The sequence below is a fragment of the Vitis vinifera genome, chromosome 18 (genome assembly GCF_030704535.1).
Source record: "Vitis vinifera cultivar Pinot Noir 40024 chromosome 18, ASM3070453v1".
NCBI classification, from domain to species: domain Eukaryota; kingdom Viridiplantae; phylum Streptophyta; class Magnoliopsida; order Vitales; family Vitaceae; genus Vitis; species Vitis vinifera.
In genome coordinates this window covers 11,132,292-11,148,795 of record NC_081822.1, presented here as the reverse complement: position 1 = coordinate 11,148,795, position 16,504 = coordinate 11,132,292, and the positions used below count along the sequence as shown (strand labels likewise).

At 35.0% G+C, this 16,504-nt stretch overlaps 3 protein-coding genes across 5 annotated transcripts; all 3 read left to right on the top strand.

Annotated features, from left to right (window-relative positions):
• The first annotated feature begins 17 nt into the window (after positions 1-17).
• Positions 18-3,432, top strand: LOC100252354 (BEL1-like homeodomain protein 11). 2 transcript variants are annotated; one of them, XM_002280997.5, is made up of 5 exons: positions 18-707; positions 1,209-2,384; positions 2,474-2,853; positions 2,927-2,987; positions 3,074-3,432. In XM_002280997.5, the coding sequence occupies exons 2-5, from the start codon at positions 1,581-1,583 to the stop codon at positions 3,239-3,241; spliced, it is 1,413 nt and encodes a 470-aa protein (XP_002281033.1). In that variant the 5' UTR covers positions 18-707; positions 1,209-1,580; the 3' UTR covers positions 3,242-3,432. The 2 variants fall into 2 exon arrangements, with proteins under 2 accessions (XP_002281033.1, XP_010664732.1); XM_010666430.3 differs by lacking the exon at positions 18-707 and adding an exon at positions 734-1,037.
• A 647-nt stretch (positions 3,433-4,079) lies between these two features.
• On the top strand, positions 4,080-11,561 carry LOC100247233 (uncharacterized). 2 transcript variants are annotated; one of them, XM_002281006.5, is made up of 13 exons: positions 4,080-4,675; positions 6,168-6,310; positions 6,628-6,744; positions 8,098-8,212; positions 8,297-8,434; positions 8,974-9,069; positions 9,170-9,283; positions 9,581-9,649; positions 9,735-9,805; positions 9,901-9,994; positions 10,513-10,641; positions 10,897-10,986; positions 11,153-11,561. In XM_002281006.5, exons 1-13 carry the CDS (start codon positions 4,265-4,267, stop codon positions 11,243-11,245), a joined length of 1,680 nt encoding a protein of 559 aa, XP_002281042.2. In that variant the 5' UTR covers positions 4,080-4,264; the 3' UTR covers positions 11,246-11,561. The 2 variants fall into 2 exon arrangements, with proteins under 2 accessions (XP_002281042.2, XP_019072358.1); XM_019216813.1 differs by lacking the exon at positions 9,581-9,649 and having other exon boundaries at positions 4,259-4,675.
• A 2,601-nt stretch (positions 11,562-14,162) lies between these two features.
• Positions 14,163-15,783, top strand: LOC100242093 (peroxidase 9). The gene is made up of 4 exons (XM_002281012.4): positions 14,163-14,490; positions 14,665-14,856; positions 14,988-15,153; positions 15,251-15,783. Exons 1-4 carry the CDS (start codon positions 14,221-14,223, stop codon positions 15,661-15,663), a joined length of 1,041 nt encoding a protein of 346 aa, XP_002281048.1. The 5' UTR covers positions 14,163-14,220; the 3' UTR covers positions 15,664-15,783.
• The last annotated feature ends 721 nt before the right edge of the window (positions 15,784-16,504 follow it).

The window sequence follows — 16,504 nt, the reverse complement described above, 5'->3', positions numbered from 1 at the left end:
GAATCAGTCTCATATCAGCACACCAAACCACAGCACCCAGACCCACCTCCCTATCTCTCCCCCTCTCTCTCCCTTCTGCGCGACAACCCATTTTCATTTTTTACACTCTTTCCCTTGAGAGATTGTGATTTCAGTGTCCTTTCAACATCTCTATGTATCACTGCAATACCTAACAGGAAAAAGTTAGATATTCCCATATGGTTTACAGACTCACAAGCAGACAATCTTAAAACTGGGAGTGTGCAAAAGATAGCCCACTTTTTATCTTTCTTTTTACAGATTAACAGCAGCCCCAGTTCTCAGACCAATTCAACATATTGAGCTCTTCCCCACCTCTCCCCCTCTGAACCAACTGCCAACATGAGAAGAGAGAGAGAGATGCAGCGAGTTGCAGTGTTTCAAGCTCAAAGTACTTTTGAGCCTCCCAAAGAAATGTAACCATAGGCATTAAAGCTGAATGGTAGATGCTTTTGCTTGTTGTTTTGTTGTCAGGGGAATGGGGGGACCATCTTTTCCCCGTTACTTTCTGCATTTTTACCTAGCTGATTAGCTTTGCTACTTTGGAGAACTTGCAGAGGCCTATGTTCTAGCTTCTGTAGCTCTGCTGCTTATATGTTTAGACCTGTTGAAAGAAAAAAAGAGTGTGTCATGTGTGTATGGGAGAAGTGCGAACCATTGCTTTCTTCTTTGAATTATTATCTTCCAAGGTATGTTTGTTTGAACTCGCAGACTGGTGTTTGGCTTCCTTTCTTTTTCTTTCGCGTTCATTGCTTAATAAAGCGACTGGATTTCATTTTTATCTTTTTGTGGGTTTCTTCTACTGTATGCTAGTCACTTCAACTCTGTCAAACAGGGTTTGGACTTTGGAGATAGTCATCAAATGTGTCATTAATATATCCATTTGTCTCTGTTTAAGCCCTCAGCCCCTGTACTTTCCCTTCTTTACATGCTTTTGGCACACTGAATTTCTTTGCTTCGTTCCTGCGTGTTAGGCTGGAGGTTTACTCTCTAATGATTTCTACAAAGCTACTTTTTAAGTATGCAGATCTTGCAATTTGATTTTTCACTCTTACACTTAACTGGCTTTCTTTCAGTATACTATTACTTGGTTTTGCTTAGAATCTGGGAACTTTAGGCTGATTATTAACTATTCCTACTGCCTAGCGACTCACTCTCTCTTGTTGGCTCTTGATTTCTGTTTGTTTCAGGTGCAGATTATCATTATTATTATTATAGATTTTCCAGTTCAGAGTTGGGTCGTGCCTTTAGATGGCTTTTTGCATGATAAACCGATGTCTGTCTCCCTGAAATGACTATAGTTTTGAACACATGAAAAACTCAGAAGTCTCGGCCTGTTGCATAAGCCTTTATGATTGTTTGTGGCTTTCAAAGTCTATTCATATGGAATTTTAACTTGTTTGCTTTGACAAGACACGGTTCTAAAATCTCGGGTTTATCATTCCTCAAGCCCCACAAATGAGTGAAATTGGATTCTCATTCTCATGGATTCCCCCTTCAAAATTTAGTTCCCCTCACTGAAATTTCAACCAAAAATCTCTTGAGACGCTTCTCTGATTACCATGGTCTCCCAAGAATCATCCCCCAACCCAACTTCAAGCATTTTGCACCAGTTCATCATCTCTGACTCCTTCACGAGTCCAAACCAATTTGAAAACCATCATTTTGATGCTTATGGATCTCATTTAAGAGGCAGTAACACATTTCCTCAGTCTCTCGGCGTCTTGCCCAGCATTCAGTCTCTCGGAGAAAGAATGTCTAGATCAATAGACCTTGTTCAAGCTCCTGCAGTAGGAGAAGAGTCTGAGATCAGCCACACCAGACACTTCATGGATCTTCTTGGAGCTGCAAATGAGTCCAATCACCAAGCTCACAGGCTCTCGCTCTCCCTAGGCTCTCATGTGCTAATGCCTTCCGTTCATTACAGGCAAAGACCCTTAAACTCAGACTTCGTGAGCTCCAATTACTTATTTTCTGGCGAAGAAGCAAGAGAAGCTTGCAACCCAGGAGTGGAGCGCCTGTGTGATGATTATTCTTATGTGAGTAGCGCCTTTGCTACACCTTCAACCTCGCTCAATCGCTCTTGTTCCACTTCCTATGGAACAGAGTCTTTTGTCAATGCAGTCGGGAACTCAAGATATTTAAGACCAACTCAGTCCCTCCTTGAAGAAGTTGTTAACGCGGGTGGCAAGGCCATTGACTTGAGCAATGAAAAATATATCGGTAGGTTGTCCCGAAGTGGCAGAAGAGGAGCTCTAGGATTTGCTTCTGAGCTAAAAGCAGAATTGTGTGGGAATGGATCATTATCAGCTGAAAAACAAGATATTCAGATAGAAATAGCGAAACTTATTGGCTTGTTGGAGGAGGTGAGTCTAAAACTTCTGTTGTTTGCTGGTAATTTAAATTGACTGCTTTGTATTTCATAATTTGTTTTGGGTTTTCATTGGATCCTCAGGTTGAGAGCAGATATGAGGAGTACTATCATCAAATGGAAGACGTGGTATCCTCCTTCGAGGTGATAGCAGGTGTGGGAGCAGCCAAGTCTTACACTGCTCTTGCCCTTCAGGCCATGTTTAGACATTTTTGCAGCTTGAGAGATGCCATTATATCTCAAATCAATGTGGCAAGAAGAAAGCTTTCCCATGATTTGCCTAAAATCAGCACAGGATTTTCACAACTTAGCTTGTTTGACCAAGAGGGTAGAAACAACCGAATGACTCTTCAACAGCTGGGAATGTTCCAAAGCCACCGGCAAGCATGGCGACCCATAAGAGGATTGCCGGAGACCTCTGTGGCTATCCTTCGGTCATGGCTCTTCGAACACTTTCTCCACCCGTACGTGCTTCGACCCTCTAAACTGAATTAATGTCTATAATTTGATTGATACTGATCAATGATTCTCATGCAGTTACCCAAATGACTCTGAGAAGTTAATGTTGGCATCACAGACAGGCCTGACTAAGAACCAAGTACTCTCTCAACAATCCAGAATCTTGATCTCTGTCCATTATTTTTGCTTTAATGGTTTAGTCTTAACTGATAGCGGTTGTTTCAGGTCTCAAATTGGTTCATAAATGCTCGGGTTAGACTATGGAAGCCTATGATAGAAGAAATGTACAAAGAGGAGTTTGCAGAGTCTTCAGTAGAGTCGGATCCATTAGTAGCGAGCAGTTCCACAAGGGAAGGAGGTGCGAGTGATAATGGAGAGGGATGGAAAGGGTAGCAAAAACCCGACTCAAATGGTCTTGAGCTCACTGCGCAGATTGCTGTTCACTTTGTTCCGAATTTTAAATGTAAAAGAAAGCTTTATTATGAATATAATTCGGAGGAGTTAAAAAAGGATATGGCTTGAACTACCTTACATGGGGCAGGCACAGACTTCTGGTTTGAATGCTTAAGGTGCATTTTGGCCACCGAGGCAATCACAGTGGTGTTGGTTTATTCACCAAATAATAATTGCCCATTTGCCCCCACATATAATAGAATATAAATAACAAAAATATCAATCGGTGGTCAATTCCGTAATTATATTTTTAACTACCTTACTTATTCAGATTCACTTTATTTTTTTATTTTTTTAACTTTGGTCCATAAATTGAAAATCAGATTTGTGATTCAAATAACGTATACGCACAAACAGAAAATAAAAAATAATACGAGATTTTTAATATAGTTCGACTATCGATGTGATCCTTACATCCATAAAGTGCACAAACGTTTAATAATCCATTAATCAAAAGGAACAAGAAAAATTACAATTGTAAAACTCTCAAAAACAGCTATGACACTCTCTCGAAAAAGCAAAACTCTAAAATAAAAAAGAATTAAATATATAATAAGGACAAATTCATCATTCATCTCATTAAAAAGAAAATTTAAAAGACGTTACCCATTTACCCTCGCCAACCAACCAAGTATTTTAACACAATAGAATAGATTCAGATTTCACAGTCTAACACAATTAAATTAATCCTTTTGTGTTTTTCCTATTCTAAAAATTGGAAAGACTTAACAATTCTATGTATGTTTATATAATTTAATTTGAATCAATTACCCAATCCAACCAAACCAAATTAAAACTATTTTAGTTTTATTGAGGAATTGAAGGCGACAAAATGGCTGTATTCTCCTTCAAATTTGATTCGTTTGATTTTCAATGTATCTAAATGAATTTTGTTTGTGGGGCCAAATTTAAAATCTGGATCCACAAAATATCTAGTATTTTAATATATAGTATTTTCATGTTATGAAATTGCGGTTTCCAGAAGAGAGGAGAGGAGCAATGAAGGCCACCGTGAGTTCTTGCTTTTCTTCTATTTCCATCATCCCTCCCTCGTCTCTAGTCCACGACCCTCACTCTCCATTCCCTCCAGTCCGTCTTCGTTCAATTCCTGCTTTTACTCTCAGAACGCACACCACTACTTCTTTCAGACTCGTCAGAGTTCTCCAACGAGGAGTTGGACTCGTGTCTCCCGACGACCTGTCTCTACCGGAGCCCGTGATTGATGTGAAAGAGGAAGAGGTGTTTGCAGTGGTTGATGGAGTCGCAGGAACCAAAGCGGAAGAGAAAACCCTAAAGGCCCCCACTAGAGTTAAGAAGAAGGGAGGTGAAGGAGAGAGTGATGATAATAGGTTCAAGCTGCGTAACGGAAGAGAGGTTCATTTTCTTTACTCTCTGTTTAGGTTTCTGGGAGAGAATTTTGATTGCCCAAATCAAAGTAAAAGAAAAGAGAACTGACTTTTATTGTTTAATTTTCCATTTAGTAGCAAGAATCTATTCCCTTTAAGTGCTCGAAATCAAAGTAAAATAAAAGAAAGTTGAAGTTGTACATTTGACAGGAGTTATTGGAGGAAAACAAAGGAAAAATGGATTTCTGCAAATGCGGAAAACTCAAAAGAAATGGACTTTTAGGGTTTCCATGCATCTGACACATTGTCTTTAGAATTGGATTATTGATCATTCATTTGATTTCTTTCTGAAATTCAACCTTCAATATTACTAATACAACAATCCAGAAAAAAAATCACTCGCCTGCGACATGTGTTATGGTTCCTTTTTCCCCTAAAAAAATTGCTTTTGTCTTGCCAATTGGTCTCTCTTTAAGCTCAGTGTGGATAGAACATGGAAAGGATAAGGAAGGCAGGCAGGGATTAAACTATAAGATAAGTCACTATAGTTTCGTATACAAAAAACCTATAAGCTTAGGGAAGACATATATTTATTACTGTATACAAAAAAAAATCCCAGTAATCATGTAGAAGTTATTACTGCTTTCTATTTTTAAAAACAAAAAATTAGAAGTGCATCCAAAAGAACACTAAGTAAATGGAAATTGAACAGCAATGATTGTGTTTGGGTTGCTGACATTTCAAATCATACAATGATGGGTTGAAGGGGAGTGGCTTTAAAAGAATCTTCTTTTTTTTTTCAAACTGACTTCCTGGCAACTAATTGAAAGCATAGAGGAAAACAACAGTATGTAGATATTTTTCATGCCTGTGTAAAGTAAAATGTGTTGTCAGTGGGAAGAGCACTGATTAAGCAAGTGAGAAGGAGGATGCAGTTCCATCGGAAAGTGATGCAAAGAGAGCAGTAGTACCGATTAAGATTTTTCTTGAGGTTGTGAGAGTTTACGTTTGAACTATGATTTAACATTGTATATAATCCTAGATAAAAATAGAACAGGATTTATGTAGCTGACTCCATTTAATTGGGATAACCCTTTGTTGAATTTAGTTGATTTATAGACTAACTTTTATTAATAAGATCTGAAGCATTATCAGCAGGCCAGCAATATTATCCTGCTCTGTTGGGAATGCTATAATGTTAATTTTTTTTCTAGTTAGTGGGAGAATCAATGAACTTGGATTCATTCCCAAAGAGATGAAGGATGGATATGCCCACAAACAGGGATGAGCAGTTATAGAGTAGTTTATTTATTTATTTAATAATTCAGTAAGCCAATGGAGAAAACCAACTCCCCTTTTCACTTCAGATGATATAATTCCTACAAAATGTACAAAATCTTTGTCTTAACCTTTCATATTTACTCAATATATCAAGCCAAGTTTGAACTAGTACTTAATGTATTATCTTTGCTAAGCTGTTTCTGGTAAAGAATTAATTGGATAGATAATAATATTTTCAGGTTTTTGAGGAAAAAGCATACCTTGTTGCTGTTGAGCTCAAAGGTGACATGGAGTATTCCTTTGGCATAGAAGAATCACTTAAGGAACTGGCCCAGTTAGCTGACACTGCTGGACTTATGGTTGTTGGTTCTACATCTCAAAAGTAAGTATTGCTGAATGTTTGTCTTTCTAAATGCAAGTAAATATATGTTTGTTCAAACAGGTCAAAGTTTTGGATAATGTGACCCATCAAATGTTGCGTTTTATCGCTAAACTATTGATGAATGTCTGTCAAAATGGACATTTATACTTTAAGGAGTATAAGACATTCTCTATGAATGTATAACTGTGCCATTTGTCCTTCTAAAATTTTTTAAAATAGCTAGCCACCTGGCTTAAATTTCTAATGCTACTATCTGATACGAGATAGATTTAACTGCTTGTACATGTAGATTGATGACTTGTTTTCTTATGGTACAGACTTAGTACTCCAAATCGAAGGACATATATTGGATCTGGCAAGGTTGCAGAAATTAAGAGTGCAATCCATGCACTGGATGTTGAGACCGTAATATTTGATGATGAGCTTTCAGCAGGGTAGGTCTGAATGAATTACTTTCTTCACCCACTGATATGTTTACTGTTGATATAGGTTCCAAATTTTGTGATTCAATTTGACTTTTCCAGTTTTTCACTTTTTTCTATTATTCATTGTCATCATCTTTCTCATGATGTAAGTTTTGTGAACTTCCAACCAATAGGAAGAAGGATGTTAGTTACTCAGCACCCTTTATGGGTTGGAAACTTGTATGATTGCATGCTACCTTCTTCTTGATGTAGGACAACCCTAGGGTGGTTGCCTACAATCAAATGAGGTGGGCAAGGTTTCACTTTTTCTTTAGGATTAAGGAGAGGAACGGGGAAATATTAGAGTAGCTGTGAGAGGAAAATGAAAGTGAGAAACAAGAAAGGAAAAAAAGGGGGTAAAAAAGGAAAAAGCAAAACCTTGTCTTACTAGGGCCTTCAAGGAGTCTTGCCTAGAATAGAAACAACAGTCTCACCATTGGAAGTTGGAAAGTATATAGAAAAGTTTGTATTATTCATATTCATTCATGAATGTAGTTTTATACGAACTGGTTTTATTTATGAACTAAAGAAAAGCATCAAAACTGAATAAAAATATAAAAAAAGAAACTTAACTTACACAGTTACTTATTATGACCCTTATTTTGTTCCTTAAGTTCCAAAATCTTTTAAATAATAGAATTAAAAAGAAAATGAAAACTTTCTTTATGGAATTAGAAACTTAAACTTTTTAGAAATTTCTTGTAATAAAAAAGACTTCAGATTCTAAAAAAGGACTCAGATAGAAACTTTAGAAGAAGAGATTTTTTTAGAAAATAGAAAGTTTTAAAACTTCCCTAATTTTAAAATCCTCTGATTCCTTTTCTTCCTTTCTTGCATACATCTTGAAGGGCTCTTTCCCATGAAGCCTGTGCTCGACTCTACATGGTGTTTAGGGCTATGGTTCTTTGTTATGTAGGTTATCACAGCTTTTCTAAGCGCTTTAACCCCCTGTTTTCTTTTCTTTTACTCATCCTCTTGTCCTTGTAATACCATCAGCTTGAATCAAATCGCACCTAACTACTGGTACAGCATTAGTTTTTCTTTAACAGCGTGAAACAATCTAAACCTTCCCCTCTTTAGTTCCTGATTCATGCAACTTCAATTTCTTGTGGGCGCATTTGTTGCTTATCATTTCTCGCAGGTTTCTTATGACCTTGGATCCTCTCTTCCTTTTACCTAGGAAATTTCACAAGTACTGAGATGTGGAGGAGAAGTCCTCTTATATGTGTCACAAACACATGTAACACATGCACATATATTTTTTTATATGAATACATGTTTATCCTATATGAAGTGACTTTAATCTGAGATTTGAAATTCTAGGCAATTGCGTAATTTGGAAAAGGCTTTTGGTGGAGATGTTAGAGTCTGTGACCGCACTGCCCTCATCCTTGATATCTTTAACCAGCGAGCAGCAACACATGAAGCAGCTTTACAGGCAAATGTTTTACTGTGCTTTGAAATAAAATTTTGTGGAAATATTCTATAATTTCATATTGAAAGGAAAAAAATGTCCTTTTAGGTTGCATTGGCACAAATGGAATATCAGTTGCCACGTCTCACGAAGATGTGGACTCACCTTGAGCGTCAAGCAGGAGGCAAGGTGAAAGGAATGGGTGAGAAACAAATTGAAGTGGATAAGCGTATCTTACGCACTCAAGTGAGTTACCTTTCTGGTACTAGTTTGACAGGCTAAATCATATATAGAGACCCCATTCTGATCCTTGAGACTGGCTCAAGTTTGCAGGGGTTGGGTGAGGTGTGGGATGTTCCAAGTTTGTGTCCCAATAATTTGATTTTTTGCATTCTTAGATGTTATTGGAAGTTACATACATGAGTAATATATATATATATTTATTTTTTTAATAATTTTGTGCATTATTATAGTTATCTCATTATAGGACTGTTTGGCATGGTGACCTAGGCCCCCTGATTAGGTGGATCCTTCAGAAAATATATGGAGAAAGACCATGCTCCCTTTTTCCATTTTCTAGATAGGAACAGACAAACAGTCTCAACTATGAGTACACAAGGGCAAAGTTAGTCAATCAAAAAAACTAAAATGATGACCCCATTTCAATGGGGGATAATTAGGGATGCAAATGCTAGCTGTAATTCCTTGTTAAATTTTAGTTTTGCTTATGCTTTTCTCTGAATTTGACTCTTCCTATGGAATTCCTTACATGTTTGCATTGATAGATTGGTGCTCTTAAAAAAGAGCTAGAATCAGTTCGGCAACATCGGAAGCAGTATAGAAACCGGCGTTTCTCTGTGCCCGTTCCTGTTGTATCTTTGGTAAGTAGTACACTCATATGGAGTTATAAAACATTGCAAGTATGATTTTTTTTTTTACTGATCTTTACATGAACATACAACCTATTTTCTGATATCTAAGGTTGGGTACACAAATGCTGGAAAGAGTACACTCCTAAATAGATTAACTGGGTCTAATGTTCTTGCTGAGGATCGGTTATTTGCAACACTTGATCCAACTACAAGAAGGGTGCAGGTCAGTCAAATATATTCATAGAAACTTCTTTCTATGACATTTTTAATATGCTATCTTTTGTCTTAAAAGCTATGTACTGGTGTCTTCCATGCAGTAGCTAATTGGTTCCTGGTTTTTGGAAACATTCCATTCACAGGCTACAAACTCTTGTTATGATTGCCTTGTAGTTGTAAATAAAAATCAAACTGGTTAATAGACAAAACTTGGTGAAATATATGTATATAAATAGTTTTTGCTATTTAATTCCATTTGTTAGGTGGTAATATGAGATGCCTGTTTTACTGGGTTGCTGTCCAGATGAAGAATGGTAGGGAATTTCTTCTCACAGATACAGTTGGATTCATCCAAAAGTTACCAACTATGCTGGTAACGGTCGTCTTTCTTCCCATGGTTTACCTTTCCGTCACTACTTGATGCCCGGGAAATCTTGTACTAATGTCAATTGCTATAGGTTGCGGCCTTCAGAGCAACATTGGAGGAGATATCAGAATCATCACTTTTGGTGCATGTGGTGGACATTAGGTATAATTTGGTAAACTGTGGTTGGGACTTAATTCTATTGAACACTACTATTATCTTATATAATGTATATATATATATTTTGCTGTAATGTTCAGCCATCCACTAGCAGAGCAGCAGATAGATGCTGTGGACAAAGTTCTGTCAGAATTAGATGTGTTGTCAATTCCAAGATTGATGGTCTGGAACAAGGTATAGGGAGAAATTTTCCTTGGAATTTGGGTCAGAAACTAGTTCAGGGAAACAAATGGTTGAATTTTACTATTCAGTATATCAATAACGAACATAGTGGAATCCCTTCTCTTTTCCTTTTGTTTTCTTGATTATGTACCAAGAAGTTTCATATTGATTTTGGTTACTCACCTGATTTTCTTTCCTTCTTTTTTGGTTCCTTTTGAAATTAACTAATTGGTTAGTACACAACAGTTTACCCAGATTCTGGGCACTCCATGCAAGATAAGTTAATTGGAACATTTTAACCATCCAATTGAAGGAATGGTTAAGGTCATGCACATCAAGTTTTTGGTCACATACTTTGCTGGCTGCGAATTGGGATCATTTGATTTTTATTTTTATTTTGTGTCACTAATATCAAGCTTGTTAATGATGTTGATAATTAATTATTCAGTTCATACACCAGCCTCAATTTTTTACTTCTTGCATCGTGAGCTTTTTCTAGCATGCGTAACTTCTTCAGCTGTTTATGGCAGGTTGATAAAGCTAGCAATCCTCAAAAAATCAAATTAGAAGCAGAGAAAAGAGAAGATGTTGTCTGCATATCTGCTTTAAATGGTGATGGATTGAATGAATTCTGCAATGCAGTTCAGGAAAAATTGAAGGTACTAGGATAATAACAGAAATCTCTCATTTAATCCAAAATTGCTAGTGTGTTCATTCTTTTACCAAGAATGCCCTGGAAGGCAAGTCTCTAGGTGGTTTTGCCAGAGATCTTTGATTGTGTCATGCTTCACGATGGAAAGAGCTATCCCTGTTGTGTTGCTCATTTGGACAATTACAGGATACTGAGAGTGCATGTCAACATGATATTTCAAAGACCTTGTTCATCTGTAGTAAAAGGGTGTTATTGATGACAGGATTCTATGGTTTGGGTGGAAGCTTTGGTCCCATTTGACAAAGGGGAACTCCTCAGTACCATTCATCAGGTTGGAATGGTGGAGAGAACTGTGAGTATAATTTTTGTTTTGTATTTATGTGTCTTTATGCACTCACTGATAAAATCATTATGGTAACATACTTCACTAATAAATTGAATTCGTTGATCTCATATAGTCTTCTAACAACATGGCCTCCGGTCTAAGTTTCTCATGCAGTTTTTACCCTCGATTTTAGGAATATACAGAAAACGGGACATTGGTCAAGGCACATGTTCCCCTTCGGTTCGCAAGGCTACTCACCCCCATGAGGCAACTCTGTAAATCATGACCCAATTCTTCTTAGATAACCACTTAATGCTCTAAGTTTGTGGCATAACTCATCATCATCATCTGAGACATTTTTGTATTGTTCGGAAAAAGAGATTCTGATCCCTGTGCTATCGAGCTGTCCTTGTATTATCCTTCTGGCCAATGAAAGGCTTGTGTATATAGCATATACCCAGCTCATAGTGTTCCCTTGGTATAACAAATCTGAAAAAAAATGCGAACAAATGACTTGATGTACTTAAACTGTTTGTAACAACATACAAGTATGGTTATAAAGCTGCCAATAACGCTGTCTTGGCCCTCTGGTTTTATGTAAATGGAATCATCTGTCTGGTCATGCTTTGCCGTTTACTGTTTTCTGCCCCTCCAAGCCTCCACTGCGTGGTGAGCTTGGAATGCATTTGTTTCAAGGCTAAAGAGCAGGGAAAGCACGCAGGTAGGGGGTCGGGTCGGGTCGTATAAAGTTCAACTTAACAAGTTTATCCACATAATCCGTTTAATAACCATGTTATGTTAAGTTGAACTTTATGATTGTGTTTGTTAATAAGAAATGAAAAATAAGAAATGAAAATGAATATTTTGTTTTCATTCGAATTTAGTGATTCTAATTACTGTGTTTGTACGTGTGTATATATATATATATATATATATATATATATATATATATATATATATATATATATAGATATGTAAAATTTAATATTAAGTAAAAATGGAAATAAAAATGAAAAAAAGAAATAAATTATCAATATTATTTGGATAAGATTTTAAATAATTATATATAAAAAAAATCTCATTGTACATAATTTGAAATAATTTTTTATTTCATTTAAATAAAATCCTTGAGAGTTTTTTGGTTCTTTTGGCTAAATAATATAAACCTATTTAGGTGTGTGATTTAAAAATAAAATTGTTTTTAAAAATTTTGATAATTGTCCTTTAGAAACATTTTTTTTTAAAATAAAGTAAAATAGAGAATTGTTCCTTCCATTTTTTTTATTAGAGAAAATAAATGTTAAATCACGTGGAACTTTGTATTGAATTTATTAATAAATTTGATAATTTTAAAAAATAATTTAAAACTCAAAAAATATATATATACATATATAATGATTATAAAAAATAATAAATATAATTAATGTTTAAAATTTTTTAATAAATTTTGTAATTTTTAAGAATAATTTGAAATTTAAAAATTGATTAATTAATTATAAATAAAATAAAATAATTCATAATATCATCTTTGTAATTGAGTGATAAATATATGTATATAATGAAAATTTTAGCTCATTTACACCTTAAAAATTAAAATTTTATTTGTTTTCATATTTATTTAAATTATAATAGTATTAGCAATTATTAATTTTGAATCATTTTTTTATTTTTAACGAAATAAATTAAGTATTCTTTTATAAGAATGTTAATATCCATATTTTTATAATATTTATAAAATCATATAGATGGTATTAAAATTTATCAATTTTGAATTATTATTATTTATTTTTAACAAAATAAATCAATTAATGTTAATATGTATATTTTTATAATATTTATAAAAATATATAATTTATGATTTTATTATATTATTAATATTAATATTTATTAAAAATTATTTATTTGTAACTAAAATTTATTTTTATTTTTAATAAGACATGTATAAAAATTGAAAAAACAATTTGTATTTTTTACAAAATCAATTTTTAAAAAACTTGTATAAAAAGTTATTTGATTTTTTTATTTTTAAAAATAACTTACATTAAAGAATCAAAATACTTTTTATTTCAAATAAATTAAAATCTCACTTATAAATAAATTTTAATTTTCATTTGAATTACTTTTAATTTCATTCTCTATCATCGTTTTTTAAGTTATTCAAACATGGGAATGAAAAGAAAAATGAATCAAATGTCCATTCTAATTCTTCTTTCTTGCATATCAAAGAAGCTCCACTTCTCGTGTAACAAAGACTTCCGATATTAATTGTTAAGTTACAAATAACCTATTAACACGTTTTTAATATGTCAAATTCACTCGTTTTTAATATGATTTTTAACTTTGTAAGTTTATGAAATTCATAATTAAACAAATATTACTAATTTTTTTTATAACTTTTAAATATATAATTTTAAGAAACTTTAGTAGTCAATTCCAAATAAAGTCATTAATTAAACTGGTTATACAGATTCTTATGATCAATGCATGAACAAGATGAATTTGTGGAGAGAATTGATAGAACATTTCTAAAGTGAGGTTTAAATTAAGAAATTCCAATGGAGAGAAAAAGGGTGTACGTTTTGATTTAAAGTCAGCCTACGCTTCACTTGTCCTGGAGCTTGCGTGGCCTTCGGCTTTCTGTGAGCTGGACGCAACTTGCTGAGGACGGAGATTCAGGTGGTGTTTGTTTTTTGACTAAATAGAAAAAGCCAAATATTTTGGCTTTTTCTATTCAACTAAAAGTAACATATTGACATCATCTAACATAGCTAAAATGAACTTATTATCAATAAGTTCAATTTAATTATATTAAATGATGACAAAAAGTTACTTTTAGCTAAATAGAAAAAGCCAAAATATTTGGCTTTTTCTATTCAACCAAAAAACAAACACCACCTCAGTCTTTGGGAATCGTAGACCAGTAAAACATCTGGATTCTAGAGAAAACTGGGGATAATTCACTGAAGAGAGAGAAAAGGCACAATTTTTTTTTTTTGAACAATGAAGTCAACCAGGTCAATATAGGCCACAACAATGTTCATGGAGCAGGTTGTACCAGAAGCACCGTCAAAACCAAACCCCTCATCAACAAATTGACATAGTCATAACCTATCCATTTTAGGAGTCACTTCAGAGGATTTGGTAGGGAAAGTGGTTGGTTATATCACTTGAAATCTACTATAAATATGCTGCAGAAGCCACCCACGTTATTCACTTATTCCTATCTCTGTAACTGCACTCCTAGAATTGGAGCTGTTCACAATGGCTTTCTTCAAAGTTCTCTCTAGCTTTTTCATGCTGACGGCTTTCCATTCTTCCACATTCTCCCTTGCCCACCCTGGTGTTGATTTTGGCTGGGATGGTAGCTTCCATCCCGGAGGAGGGTTTTCTGGTCTCTTTCCAGGCTTCTATCAGTGCTCATGCCCTCAAGCTAACGACATTGTCCTGTCAGTCTTGGAGAAAGCCATTGCAAAAGAGCCCAGGATGGCTGCCTCTCTCCTTAGGCTTCACTTCCATGACTGTTTTGTGCAGGTTGCCAAAAACAATCGTTCTTTTCTTGCTTAAGCTTCATGTAGAAGAGTTGTATCTTTGCTTCTCTTCATTCCAAAAGATGCTTTTCTACTCTCATGTATTTGCTTACGTCTTAATACAATGTAATTCTGGCATTTTGATGGGCATTGTTGCTCAATGGTTTGATTTTTACAGGGCTGTGATGCATCCATCTTGTTGGACGATAGTGCAAGCATAGTCAGCGAAAAGGGGTCAGGGCCGAACAAGAACTCAATTAGAGGATTTGAAGTGATCGATGAGATCAAGGCCAAGTTGGAAGAAGCATGCCCCCAGACTGTTTCTTGTGCAGACATTCTAGCCCTTGCCGCACGTGGCTCCACTGTACTAGTAAGCCGCTTAATTGGAAGCTCAAACTTCATATGATTATGTAGATTGTAGAATACATCAGTCCTGAAATTCACATATACTTTTTCTTGTGCTTTTTTGCTAAGAAAGTTTGGTGGGTTGTGGTGAAACAGAGCGGTGGACCATTTTGGGAGCTTCCACTGGGGAGGAGGGACTCAAAAACAGCAAGTCTTACTGGCTCAAACAACAACATTCCTGCCCCAAACTCCACACTTCAAAACCTCATAACACTCTTCAAACGCCAAGGCCTAGATGAAGTTGACCTTGTTGCCCTCTCTGGTGTGTTCAGTTTGTCTTCTGTTTTTTTTTTTTCATGTTATTACATTTCCTTTCAAACGACAACTCCCTCGACGTTTTCATTTGTTATCTTTTGCAGGAGGGCACACGATTGGAATGGCAAGATGCGTGACCTTCAAGCAGAGGTTGTATAATCAAAATGGAGACAACCAGCCAGATGAGACCCTAGAGAAAGCCTACTACAATGGCTTGAAATCAGTGTGTCCAAAATCAGGGGGTGACAACAACATATCTCCCTTGGACTTTGCCTCACCTGCCAAATTTGATAACACCTACTTCAAGCTCATTCTCTGGGGAAGAGGCCTGCTCACTTCAGACGAAGTGCTTCTCACTGGGAATGTGGACAAGACTGAGGAGCTGGTTAGGAGATTTGCCGAGGATGAAGCCCTCTTTCTCAACCAGTTTGCCACTTCAATGGTGAAGATGGGGAACATCTCTCCGCTCACTGCTCTAAATGGTGAAATTAGGACCAACTGCCACCGCATTAACTAAGCAAGAAGGTTGTTTAATCGGTGTATTTCTTCTATCATGTTAGTAATGTGTTTAAGCTTTCTATTGCCACTCTGTCATTTGTTCCTTGACGATGAAAAAAAAATAACTATAATTTTAAAATTTGTGTCAATTCCGAAAGTGATGTGTAGGAAAGAAATAAAAATAAAAAAATAAAAAAATGAGGAGGGTATTTTTGGCCTTTTAATATTTAAATAGATGAGGTGTAGGGAGTTTTGATGAGATCATTTTTAAATTTACTTGTCGGATAAGTTTAAAATTAACTTACTCCATTGCTATTTGCAACACCATTTTACTAATACAATATTTTACATTCTTAAATTACCATCCCTTATTCCTGTCCCCCTCTCTCTCCTCCCCAATATCACGTCCCAATTGTACTTCTTTTTGGTTTTTTTTTTTTCCCAATCCCCACCCCACATTTTATCATTCTTTTTCTTTTATTTTTATTTTCTTTTTCATCTCTACCCACCCCATGTAATATATCAGCTAAATCTTTGATCTTTGAATCTTTTATGTATGGCAAATGCCATAATCTATCAGCTGTGATGGAAATTCCTCAACAAAATATTCATCCTACAAAATAGATAAAAAATTATATTTATATCATGAAGACAATAACATTACACAAATTATATGAGAATGTACATGACAAAGTTAAAGCATTTAAAAAATTAAAACATGAAGCAATTAGTTAAAATTTGCAAAAATAAAATAAAATAAAATAAAAAAATAAATTAAAATTAAAACAATGAAATTAATTTCGTTGGTAAAAATTGGTAAAAACAAATCTTGTTTAAATTAATGATTTATTTGGCTACTA

Excerpts from the sequence above, each read along its gene's own strand:
- LOC100242093 (XM_002281012.4), top strand. The coding sequence starts at position 14,221 with ATGGCTTTCTTCAAAGTTCTCTCTAGCTTTTTCATGCTGACGGCTTTC. Across the intron at positions 14,491-14,664 it reads TCCATGACTGTTTTGTGCAG|GGCTGTGATGCATCCATCTT; the intron begins GTTGCCAAAAAC and ends TGATTTTTACAG. Across the intron at positions 14,857-14,987 it reads CACGTGGCTCCACTGTACTA|AGCGGTGGACCATTTTGGGA; the intron begins GTAAGCCGCTTA and ends GTGGTGAAACAG.
- LOC100252354 (XM_002280997.5), top strand. The coding sequence starts at position 1,581 with ATGGTCTCCCAAGAATCATCCCCCAACCCAACTTCAAGCATTTTGCAC. Across the intron at positions 2,385-2,473 it reads TTATTGGCTTGTTGGAGGAG|GTTGAGAGCAGATATGAGGA; the intron begins GTGAGTCTAAAA and ends TTGGATCCTCAG. Across the intron at positions 2,854-2,926 it reads TTCGAACACTTTCTCCACCC|TTACCCAAATGACTCTGAGA; the intron begins GTACGTGCTTCG and ends ATTCTCATGCAG.
- LOC100247233 (XM_002281006.5), top strand. The coding sequence starts at position 4,265 with ATGAAATTGCGGTTTCCAGAAGAGAGGAGAGGAGCAATGAAGGCCACC. Across the intron at positions 4,676-6,167 it reads AGCTGCGTAACGGAAGAGAG|GTTTTTGAGGAAAAAGCATA; the intron begins GTTCATTTTCTT and ends TAATATTTTCAG. Across the intron at positions 6,311-6,627 it reads GTTGGTTCTACATCTCAAAA|ACTTAGTACTCCAAATCGAA; the intron begins GTAAGTATTGCT and ends CTTATGGTACAG.